Source organism: Xenopus tropicalis, chromosome 2 (genome assembly GCF_000004195.4).
Source record: "Xenopus tropicalis strain Nigerian chromosome 2, UCB_Xtro_10.0, whole genome shotgun sequence".
Taxonomy (NCBI): domain Eukaryota; kingdom Metazoa; phylum Chordata; class Amphibia; order Anura; family Pipidae; genus Xenopus; species Xenopus tropicalis.
Window position 1 is genome coordinate 55,858,203 of NC_030678.2, and position 13,065 is coordinate 55,871,267.

At 37.5% G+C, this 13,065-nt stretch overlaps 1 protein-coding gene across 1 annotated transcript; it reads left to right on the forward strand.

Moving 5' to 3' along the window:
- Positions 1 to 2,330: 2,330 nt before the first annotated feature.
- On the forward strand, positions 2,331 to 9,421 carry fundc1 (FUN14 domain containing 1). The gene is made up of 5 exons (NM_001127004.1): positions 2,331 to 2,351; positions 4,311 to 4,467; positions 4,892 to 4,967; positions 7,420 to 7,548; positions 8,590 to 9,421. The coding sequence occupies exons 1-5, from the start codon at positions 2,336 to 2,338 to the stop codon at positions 8,665 to 8,667; spliced, it is 456 nt and encodes a 151-aa protein (NP_001120476.1). The 5' UTR covers positions 2,331 to 2,335; the 3' UTR covers positions 8,668 to 9,421.
- Positions 9,422 to 13,065: the final 3,644 nt, after the last annotated feature.

Sequence of the window (13,065 nt, forward strand, 5' to 3'; positions counted from 1 at the left end):
GGTAAGCAACAGTAAAAAGAATACTGTCAAAGGGAAAACATGTTTTTGTTTAAATAGAGCTTCTCCAGCAGAATCCTGCATTGAAATCTTATATTTTTTAAAAAAAAATTATATTGGGCTAGCCATATTCTTCATTTCCCAGGGTGCCACAACCATGTGACCTGTGCTCTGCTAAATCTCAGTAACATTTTACTGCTGTGTTGCAAGTTGGTGTGATATCACCCCCTCAGCAGCCAATCAGTAGAAAAATGGGAAGGAAAATAAAAAAAAAAGTACACCATACATATCATGACACCATCCCTAATTCTCAATCTTCTCTACTCCTTCAGTCACTTCTTCCCCTCTTTGAGCTTTAATATTTGCTCAGGGCCTCCTTAGTTCATAACAGGTTTACAGATATATGGAAAAAACTGGTACAGGTATCGGACCCCTTATCCGGAAACCCGTTATCCAGAAAGCTCCGAATTACGGAAAGCCCATCTCCCATAGACTCCATTTTAATCAAATAATTCAGAATTTTAAAACTGATTTCCTTTTTCTCTGTAGTAATAAAACAGTACCATGTAATTGATCCCAACTAAGATATAAATAATCCTTATTGGATGCAAAACAATCCTGTTGGGTTTGATTAAAGTTTTATTGATTTTTTAGTAGGCTTAAGGTATGGAGATCCATATTACGGGAAGACCCCTTATCCGGAATACCCTTGGTCCCGAGCATTCTGGATAATAGGTCCTATACCTGTACCAGTTATCCTGTTAAACATGAAGGGGTATCCAGGGTATAAACAAACTCACCCAAAATTTCAACCTAATGGGTTTTCAAGTTGAGCTTCCATGAGTATCCAGGAGAACAAACACATTCTCCAATAAATGCCCAGCCCCATAGTTGAAACTGTCCGAGGACCACATTACTTAATCTCCTTGTGATCCTTCTGTCCATTTTTTCAGGTTTATTCAGTTAGGAAACCATCTTTTACCTTTGCTGATCACTTGTCAATATTTCCAATGTGAATAATTCACAAGTGAACTGAACAGAGCTATTAACACCTTCTTTCTTCTGTTTATTTGCTACATTATTTAATCAATTTCCAGCTCTGCATTATTTCCAGTATTTTATCTCCATCTTTTCTGGCAACTTGTTAATTTTACAACAACTTCCTTAAACTTTCTTTAAACAAGCTTTTTAGTCAGTTTGAGTGGTGTTTAGTGATTGGGTTTATGTAGAAAAAAGGAATTACATCTTTTCTGGGAAAAAAAAAAACTTTCTATTTCCATTTTCTTTATTCTCTAATAAAGAGGCTGTCGAAAGATGTACTTTCCCAAACACATTTCTCTAGAAAAAAACTTATCGTTTACCTAATATTAGTATTTATAGTTGGCATTTACCCTAAGCACAGATGCAGGTATCAGCAGGGGATAACAAAGTTTCCTCTCAAGGCAACTTTGGGGACAGCGGTGCCGCGTATTCCATCCCACCGGTGATTTACATTATAGTTGGTGGGATGGCATATCGGAGAGATTAGTCGCACGCAACGGAGATTTGTCACGGCGTGACTAATCTCCCCGTGTACCGCTGCCCTAGGGATTGCATGGCTGTTTGCAATACTGTTACGTCTGGACTACCACTATGGTAGAACTTTTCAGAGCTCCATGTGTCTCACCCTAAGGGCAGGGGTACATGGGGACATTAGTCGCACCGCGACAAATCTACGTTGTGATGGGCGACTAATCTCCCCGCAATACCATCCCATTGGCTAGAATGTAGATTACCGGTGGGATGGCATACGCAGCGCCATGATTTGCCAAAGTTGCCTTGAAAGGAAACTTCGGGCAGCCTAAACAAATCGCGGCGCTGTGTATGCCATCCCACCAGCGATTTACATTCTAGCCAATGGGATGGTATTGCGGGGAGATTAGTAGCCCGCAACAACAAAGATTTGGCCCACACCAACTAATCTCCCTGTGTGTCACTGTCCTATGGGTCAGGCAAGGCATAGAATAGCAAACAAGCACCTAAAGAGTTAGTATAACAGATCTATACTATCATATTATAACATCATAATCATGTTAAAGTACAATTTCATACTACTTATAAATCATTCATATGGGAAACATGGAACTCCTCAGCTTGACTCGGTTTTATAGAAGAACGGCGATATATTATCAGAGAGCGTCACAAACTACCGTCCTTCTTCACAATTTTTACAACACAGAACTGGGAGTGTCGGAGCTACACTGCACGTATGAGCGTGAGCCCGCCTTCTGCGTACGTGACGTATTGCGTCACTGCAATAGGGAAAAAAAAAAAAAAAAGATCAGCAGAGGAGAGAATCATGGCTGCCCGGAGAGGTAAGCAGGTCACCGGTTAAAGAAAGAGCCCGTGTAAGGCAAAGAGTAAATGAATTGTTCTTGTAGCTTGGCTAGATGAAAGTGTGATCATAGCGTGTGTTTATTGGCGGCCTGTGCTTAACTTCATAAGGTCTGAATTATTTTGTTTACAAATTACATGTGTGCGTGTAATTGACACAGTGTTGACAGATATATGTGAAACTGCGTAAAAAGTGTTCATTTTTCCACATTGCGCTAATAAAGCAGTGGAAAGAGAGAAGAGGAACAACCTCTCAGAAAGAAAGAGCCAATGATAGTGATGGAAACCTAAAGATACATTTTCATAATTAACTTAACTTAAATGTCCTTCTAATCCACATAAATATATATATATATATACCCATAGATTAAATGTTTTTAGTGTTATTCTAGGTGAAAGCTGTATTTTGCTTTCACTTTTGTGCTGATTTCTCCAACCACAGATCAGTTGGGTTCTGCTACATTGTTTCAATAGTTAGACCCACCAGGGCATACAAAGTAATAGATGCCGATTTGAATAGCAATTGCATAGGCAAAAAGTGATACACTTGACTATTTGCAATTACGTGTATAATTGAAACCTGCTAAGCATTCCCATTTCTTTCATTTAGGTTGGACTGCAATTTTCACCCAGTACAGGAGTAGATCCTTAATAGCTTTGAAAGCTTGTTTCTTGTGCTTAAAGAGATACTGACACCAGAAATTAAACCTTTTTTTACATCTATCATAACATTGTCTTTGCATGACCTTAATTTTTGCCATAAAAGCATTTGCCCAATGCTTTTATATAACCTGTCTGATCCCCCATGTTCCCCTATAAGGGGGCTGCCATATTTGTCTAGCAGGAGGCCGTTAGCATTAGAACTGACAGGCTGAGAAGGGACAGTCAGGTTGGCTAAACAGTCAGGTTTAGGGACTTCAAGTAACAATTATTTACAAAAGCAAATCTCTCAGCGAAAATCAATCAACATGACCTATAGGCAACTTTTAATGTACATTCATATTTTGAGGAGTCGTTTTTTAGTGTCGGTATCACTATAAGAATTACATTTCTATAACTGGTTGGTATCAACATCCTTTTTGAATTTCAGCACTGCTCAAATATTTTTACTTTGAGAATAAACACTGTATCTTTTGCTTCAGTATAGCAGGGCCAAGTCCCACTTTTGCATAAACCACTATATAGTTTTAATAAACTTGGTTCACCAACAAATGTTTGTAATATTGGTGTGTTTATGAGCTTCTGCAGGTCCTTAAAAACAACTAAATGATGCTTTGCACACTGTATTTATTGTAGCCTATTGTGGTCCAGACCTGTTCTTGTGTTTTCTTGTGTTTTGGGGTCTTTTTCTTTACTAAAAATTATAACCCCCTGGTGTAAAATATTAAGTACTTAGGGAATCCACAAAGCCAATGTAAGCAGGTAGAAATATTTTTTAAGGAAACATCCCTGACAAAGCTATGCACGTTTCATGGCGCTTGGCTGTGGATATGACACATAAAGGCAATTCACTGTTCACAATTCACTAGGACAAAAACAACTGTGCTATTGCACAACACTTTGCTGGCTCGGGTGTATAATTTAAAGTAAAGGTATGTGGTATTTATGGAGGGACAGTTTTTTTACATGCATACCCACTGAATGCAATCACTTTTTACCTTGACACTCCTCTTTTGTTAAAAAAAAAAAAAAAAAAAAGTGCCGTCCTGGAGAAATTTTCTATTGAATGCTGAGCTGCCCTTTTTTTTGATTCACAGCAATCCATTTTGGGTGACATAACCTATGTGTGTGTGCAGTATAGTATAATATCTGGCTTTAATATACTGTAATAGACCTAAGTATTTATGTATTCCTTTGTCTTTGGAGCACAGAGTAAATAGTAATAGGTAGTTTCATTTAGATGGAAACATTTTCTCAGTATATGTTTGAATTTTTCTTAGAGCCCAGCAGTGACGATGAATCATATGAAGTGTTGGACCTAACAGAGTATGCCAGACGTCACCATTGGTGGAACCGCTTGTTTGGGCGGAATTCTGGGCCACTTACAGAAAAGTATTCTGTAGCTACACAAATCGTCATGGGAGGTGTGTCAGGCTGGTAAGAAATGCATCTTCAAGGCATACCTACAGTTGTGTTAGCTCTTTCTTAACAGTTCAGTGCCACTCTGTAAAAAAAAAAAAAAAGACTTAATAAATTAGTCAGGATTTAAGAACATTCTTGGTTATAGTTATTTTCTTAAGGGCCAGTATGCTGCCCGGCCACATAGCGCATTCAGTAGACATGCATGCATGGATGCATCACAGAGGTTTCCAGCAAGGTTCAATAATATAATCCAGCTGCTGGATTACAAGTGAGTTTTGCTGATAGTTTTTATGTATTCAAATACAGTATAGAATGTGCCTATATTGTGGGCATTTTATACACAGATTTGCATGTTTATATATCATACAGACTTAGAAATCTTAGAGTATATATTGATATAACTGCTAAATGTATTCAAATATGTTTATTTTATTTATAGGTGTGCAGGATTTTTGTTTCAAAAAGTTGGCAAACTTGCTGCAACAGCAGTAGGTGGGGGTTTCCTTTTGCTTCAGGTAATAAATAACATTTTTCTTATTTTTTGGCAGCAAGTGACGATTTTTACACATATAGGATGTGATGTCTTAAAATGTGGAGCCTTACACAGTTCTGCAGTGATCAATGATACTATGGGTAGCAGATTGCAAAAATGGTCTGGGCCTGGGGGAATAAATACCTATTCTCTGACTTTTATTCCATTCTATTGCTGACACTCCTCTCATGTTACCTATTAAAGGACAAGTATTCATTGTGGGGGTGTGAATGTGTTCGACACCCTCAGTGGATATAATACCTTAGACACCTGCTCTGAGTACTAGTTCATGAGTGATTCTGCCATGATTTCCTGTTGCTCAGCAGTCCTCTCCACAGTTTTGGTGCAGTTTTAGTGCTCATGCACAGTAACTTAATACATTTGCTTTAAAGTTCCTATTTTCCTGTACAACCCATTCAGGCTGTCTACGACACCAGAAGGTTTCTGGGGCATTGGGCAGTCATGCATCCTACTTCATGGCTAGTGTCTTACTGGGGATCTTTCTGTAATTTGGATCATTGTACTTTATGACTACTAAAAAATAATTTAAAAATGAATTGAACTCAATGGGATTGTTTTGCCTCCAATAAGGATTAATAATATCTTGGTTGCAATCAAGTACAGGGTTCTGTTTTATTACTATAGAGAAAAAGGGAATCATTTTTATAAATAAAAATTATTTTATTAAAATGAGAAATGGTCTTATCGTAATTTGAAGCTTTCTAGATAGCAGGTTTGCTGATAACGAATCTCATGCCTGTTATATGGTGGGACTAAGAAGAAAAATACCCCAGGACAGATTACTGCAAGGGGTTTGTTTGTTCTTGCCTTACTTTTGTGCAGTTTCTCCTACTTCCTTAAAGGAGAACCATAGCCCTGGGCGCTAAAAGTCCCCTTAACTATCACTGCCTTGACCCCCCCCTCACCTCTCCTTTATCGCATAGTTCCTAAGTTTAAACGCTGTCCCTATCGCTAACCCCTAGCTAAAAATGCAGAGTAGTGCAGCAGCGTACCTGGCCAACTTCTTCTTACCAACTGAAGACTCTTTGGTTCTTACCGCTGACACAGACCCTGCTTGCGCATGCGCAGGTGAAGCTGATTTCCTGCTACCTTATTCTGCGCAAGCAGGTTCGTATTGGCAGAAAGACCCAAAGTGTCTTCAGTTGGTAAGAAGATATCGGCCAGGAACACTGCTGCGCTATTTTGCATTTTTAGCTAGAGGTTACCGATAGGGACAGCGTTTAAACTTAGGAACTATGCGATAAGGGAGAGGTGAGTGGGGTCTAGGCAGTGATAGTTAAGGGGGCTTTTAGCGCCTGGGGGTATAGTCCTCCTTTAATATTATTCCACAGTTCTAAAGCCAGTAAGTACTATGGCACCCCTGAATCAATAAGGGCACCATAATGAAAGTTACAGATCATGCCTTTGGACACATAGTTTATCACTGTAAATCTATGAGCTGGTATATTAGCCCTATTTAACACAATTTTAACCATTTGACTTACACCGCATACTTAACACATTGAAAGTAAAAAATATATTGACACAAAATGAAATTGGTAGTTCAGTCCTTTTGTAGTATGATGTAGACATTAATATTCTGAGCCACTTTGTATGTAAGCATATATTTATACAGCGCTACTTATGCATGCAGTACTAACAATAAGTACTGATAGAACAAACAGGGTCATTACAATAATAAATGCAAATAAATACAAAGTAAAGTTGTGCTAAATATTAAAGAGACAAGAGAAATGAGGTCCTTGTCCCACAGAGGTTTACATCCAAGTACAATCAAAAAATCTGCAGTTAATTTTGTTGTTTTTGAATTATTCAGCTTTTTTCAGTCGGGGGTTGTGTTGTCCCCCCAATTCGAAAGACAAATAAGGCAACCACTATAAAAAATGAAGACCAATTAAAAAAAATTCTTAGGAATATGGCATTCTGCAACATACTAATGGGTGAGCAAAATAGCAGACGTTTCATTCAGTCCTTTTGTAAAACCATTTTCTGCAATTACAGCTTCAAGTCTTTTAGAGTAAGTACATACCAGTTTTGTACACCATTCAGAATTGATTTTGGTTCATTCATTTATTCAGATTTTCTCCATATTGTTTGCATTAGCCGAATTACATTGATGCACCTCAATTTACTAATAATGCCCCAAGTTCTTGAGCTTGATTGAGATCTGCACTTTTACTGAGCCTCTCCGTTGTTACTTTGGTCTTGTGTTTGGGATAATGTAAAGTAGGGTGGTGCAAAAGAAGCCATTAATAAAAAAAAAAAAATGTTGAAAAGTTGTTGAAGGAAGCATTAGAGCAGCGTATGTGGTGCAAATTTACCACTGTCCACACCTCAAAATTTTCATACCTACAAGTATGGTTTTGTATCATTCTTTATGCTCTAATCTTCTATCTTTATTTTTCTTTCTTCAGATTGCCAGTCATGGTGGATATATACAAATAGATTGGAAGAGAGTTGAGAAAGATGTAAACAAAGCAAAGAGAAAGATTAAAAAGGAAGCAAATAAGTCTGTACCCGAAATTAACACTTTAATTGAAGAGGTAAGAGCCTAAAATGTTGCTTAAAGGGCACATATTGCGTGAATATTATCCCCCCTACTGCAACTGTGGGCTTATAGAAACCGCATTCCGAATGTCCCAAAGCCCAATACACTTTTTTTTGTTTTCCCATCCAGAGTGCAGGCTCTATCAGGCTGTGCTGGGGGAAGAATTATTTTTGTACAATTGGTGCCTTTAAATGTGTTTCAGAAGCCATTTATTGAAATGCAATCTTTTCTAAAGGAAAACCTAGCCAAAAATTTTTATTGCAGAAGAATAGAGCAGACATAAGTGACACAGGAACACCACCTAGCTAAGCCTTTTGTGTATTTATCTTTTACAAATCCCTTGATTTAGTATGCGGCAGAGGCACCTACAAGAGGTTACCAGCTCTTGTATCATTTCAGTGTTATACTCACAAATTTAAGTCCTTCAAAATATGCATAAAGTTAGTAGTGTTCCAGTAATAGGTTTGTCAGTATCACTGAATTATAGGTGAATAATTAGTAGATATATACCTATTGCACATCTTAGAGATACCATGTGGTGGTGTCTCTGTGCAGGTCCTCTAGTGTGACTCTTTTATAGGCTGGGGTACATATGTAACTAGTGCTACAGCCTTATTGGACAATGCCTGCAGAGAAACAGCAAGTGGTGTCAGACCCCAAGGTATCCCTGGTTTGGCATGGGGTTATTCCAACACTGAACACTACCCCACCCGTTCAATAGTGATATGGTTGCAGTTCCTGTTATTTTTAGGAACGTATCTGATGCAATATATGTAGTCCATATAACCGTGAACAAAGCCGCTATTAGTGAATGAAGTTCACTATGTTAAGTCCCACAAAACTTGTCAAACAAAAAGTGATATAAATCAATTCAGATGTGTGAGTGATTTGAAATGCTTTGGTGAACACAGTTCTGCCAAAATCTATTGGGCGTGGCCACAAGCACTTTTCACTTTATTTAGCCTAAAAGAATAAACTTGAAGCATTTTGTGTTGTATTCAAATTTCCTAATTTCTTTTCTTTTTTTCTTTTGCAGTCTACTGACTTTATCAAGAAGAATATTGTTGTATCTGGAGGGTTTGTGGGTGGGTTCTTACTAGGCCTTGCCTCTTAAGAAACTACTTGAAAACGGAGAATGGATCTGGAAATATGGACTTAAACTTGTGTAGAACAAAGGTTGTGTAAAATACACTTAAAAACTGAGTAATGCCTGTCAGAAAAAAAGACACTTTTTATTTTTTAGGATATTCGTGGTATATGCTTATATGCAAAGAGGTCGTGGCATTGCAGAGTGCCTAATCTGTACTGATGGACTAATTTTTGGCTAGTTCATGTATGCGTTTATTCTTTGCACTACTGTTCTTAATGATGTTAGTATCTGAAAATTTGTGTGTTTCATTTGGTTTTATTATGTGTTTTTGTCATGATAGACCAACAAATCCTCATGATACCTTTACTCCATAAATTTGCATTATATATTTAAATGTACATTTGTTTTTCTGAGTAGTGCCAAAACAATGTACTGTAACTGGCAATCAAACCTGGTGGTTATTGTTATTTAAAAAAGGAAAACATGCGCAATATAGATTATTATGCAGAAATATATAAGTAGCAAGAAACCACTAGGTTGTATTGAACAATGGTGTAGAGTTAAAGAAAATATAGGTCACATTGTTAAGTTGTATTTGGAACAACAAAAATGATTAAAAAGCAATTATTCTAATTATATTTGCATTAACACGAGAGGTTTTATTGATGAAAGGTGAAGCTGGAGGTGAATAGAAATAATACCACTTATTATCCTGAGAAGCCTTTGAGAAAATAGAAGCAAATCAAAGCTGTAAGATTAAAGTACTTGTTTGAAATTAGATTTGAGTAGCAGTCATTGGATTTCTCTTTTTTTGGTCTATTTATTCTATTAATAGAAAATATATTACAGCACAGTACAGTCTTCTATCTTGACTTTAACAGAGGTCCAAATAAACCAAAATCTGTTACACTTGAGCCAAGGTAGCTGTACTGCTGCTCTAAATCTGAAGGTTAAGCATGCCCCAAGGTATGTGCTCTGCCATTTCTAGGGTACATACTGAATGTGGAACAGAGCAGTTTGCAAAGCATTGTACTGACATTACGTTTATCAAACTGGAAATATAAATTCATTGGCCTGAATTCATGTTTTTCCATTAAATGTGTTTTTTTTTGTATATATATTTTTAAGATATAACATAGTACTGCCACCATATAAAGCATCCATGGCTATACCTTTAGTTTTTATATTCCTTATGAATTTGTTTAATGAAATATTAAGAGCTTAATGTATTTATAACTTGCTCACATTGACATTTAAGAATTTCACAAGCTTCCTTTGTAACTACAATTGATTAGAACAGTTGTGGATTTTGCAATATCAAGTCCCTAAAGGTGGCCATACACGGTAAGATCTGCTCGCCAAACGAGCAGATCTTCTCCTGATATCCCCACTTACGGCGGCTAATTCGGTCGTTTTGCCATCGGTTCGGGGACCGCATCAACCAGCCGATGCGTTTCCCGATCCGATGGTAAAATTAAACCTGCCCAATTTCACGCCAGATGTCGGGTCGGGCAGTTCTGTTGTTCAGCTGCCGAATTGGTCTAAAGGACTGATAGCAGCTAGAATGGCCACATTTAGTTTTCCTATAATACAATACAAACTCAGACATTCCCCTGTAATAAGCATAATTCTGCAGGTACTTTTAAATGAGAAGGAAAGCTACTGAGGCATTTTATTGCCAATAGATTAGTCATCATAGTGGAAGCTAGAACGCTATATGTATTATGCAGGATGCATTACCATACCTGAGTAACTAGCCAAAGAAGCTCTCTCTGTTTGTTTAAAGCAACAGTAACATCAAAGATATAACGTATTGTTGCCCTGCACTGTTGTGTTTGCGTCAGAAACACTACTGTAATTTATATAAAGAAGCTGCTGTGTAGCCATGAAGGTAGTCATTCAGTCTGAAAAAGGGGAAAAGGCACAGGTTACATAGCAGATAAGCTCTGTAGAACACCATTGCAGTCTACTTATTTGTTAACTGTTATGTATCCTGTGCCATTTAGCCATTTTTGAACTTAAATAGCTACCCCCATGGCTACACAGCAGCTTTGTTTATATAAGCTATAGTAATCTTTCTAAAGCAAATGCACCAGTTTTAGCAACAGTACAGTATATGTTAAAGGAACAGTAACACCAAAAAAAAATGAAAGTGTATTTAAGTAATTGATGTATTATGTACTATTGCCCTGCACTGGTAAAAGTTGTGTGTTTGCTTCAGAAATCCTACAATAGTTTATATAGATAAGCTGCTGTGTAACTGTGGTAGTATTTCTGAAGCAAATTCACAACTTTTACCAATGCAGGGAAACAGTACATTATATTATAACGTCTTTAAAATATTTTCATTTACTTTAAAACACTTGATTTCATGATGTATGTATTGAGCCTGCATTCACTTAAATTACTCAAGTCAAACTTTTAACTTTTGCAAAGTTTTGTAAAGTGCAACAATCGTTTTTTTCTTCTGCAGCATAAATGATAAAAACCATGGTGCTTCCCCATGTATCCTATTTAAAACAGGTAAGGTGTGGTACACTGAGTGACAAACGAGCAATCAGTGCATGGTTGGATGCCTCTCCCAGACACTTTTGACCTCATTATAATTAGATGAACAGCTCACTGTTGTGTATAGGGACAAAGGCCCCATCATTTAGGAAATGAGCATTAAAGGCTGGCTTCACTGTTTAAAGTTAAATCCGCCATAGATAGCAATATGATCCAGTTACTCTGATATTTACACCAGACAAAACCCAGTATATTTAAGAACTAATTCATAATTCTTACTCACAGATTGAAAAAAATTTAAGTTTACAATTCTTCACTGTGAATATGTCTCATTGCATGAGAATAGCTCATAGTTTCATTCATTAATTTAGAAGTAATTTATTTTTGTGTCAATGAGAATATAGATGAGCAAAACTACTACTCCGTTTTGAAATTGTACTTATCTAACACACACGACCAATCAGAATGCATACATTTATCTGGTAGCTTTTTTATTACAATGCATTGTCCTGCAGCTTAGGCTAATGCCAGACAGGGCTAAACATCAACCTCTATGATAACTTCAGCCTTCTCCTGTGCCTGCACGGGGAGCCATTGCATTGGCCCAGGTACAAGCATGCGCTGTGGATTTTGGTGCCAGTTACAGTGCCAAAATCCACTCTGTGTGCCTGCACCCAAGCCAATGCAATGGGTCCAGTTGCAGGCATGAGGAAAGGCAGATGCCAACATAGGGCATTAGGCTTTGTGTCATTTGGAATTATATTCAAGTAAACTGTGGGGCTTGTCCGCACAGGAGACTAAAGCAGTTGTTGGAAATCCAAACCTGAGGTAGGTTTTGAGGTGAATGCTTTTTTTTGTTCTAGACATTCGTAACGTCCCAGCCTGAAGACCAATTAGGTTAAGGCTGAATACTAATTTGATGTCCTACATATTCTTGGATCTACTGTAATGTAAATAACAAGATTTTCAGATATCTAAAACTTGTTTCAAGTTAAGGGGGGTCCTGACCAAATGATGAACTAAAAATGGTAGTTTTAGCCAAATAAAATCAAAACCACTAGGCTATTATGGAAAAATTGGTGTGCTTATATTTTATCTTCAGTAGAAGTGACTGGAAGCAATAGTTGCCTCTCACAACTGATATCTTTTCAACACATCAGTAAATTCCCAAACTAGAGGCAAGGCCTAATTTGTTTCACTTCATGCTCTTTTCTATACAAGGAAGTTTAAATGCTTATTCTGCCTGCAAATCAATCCTATCGAAAGTTTAACTCATCATACAACTGCAAAAAGGCTTTAATAGTCACACAGTAATACTCCATTTTAAAAGTATATGTTATGGTGAAAAGAATGATGAACAGTGCACTCATCTCATCTTAAAACTTGCAGTACACTAACATATCTCGCAGCTGTTTTAAAATGCAGGTCGGGTGGGGACAAAAAAAGGCATCACAAATATCCTCCAGGACCTCCATTTTTCTCATCCAGAGCCCGAACTAGGGGTAGGTAGACATAAATACATGCCTAGTGCCCCTCCACTTTTGTACCCTAAGTATGTGCCTCTTCTGCCTAACCCTAGGTAAGCCCTGATCATCCGTTAACCCATTTGCTTAGGTGTGCTTAAACCTGCAGGCGCTCAAATGTTCTTTATAAGGATCCTGAATAATATATTTTAGTTTTCTGGTATTATATTCTATTTGCTTACATAAGAGATGAAGAGTTAAATCCTGTTGTGCCATGTACAGGATCGTAGTTGTGAATGCCTGCCATGTGTAAGGGCCTTAAACCTGTTTAGGAATGTAGTGTGGGACTTCTGTCTGAGTCCCCCAAAAATTAAATGGACAATTATTTCCGCCTCACTCTTAAAGACAGAAGGTAAAACTTGCCTCAAGCAGCAGCACCCCCAGGAGCTTA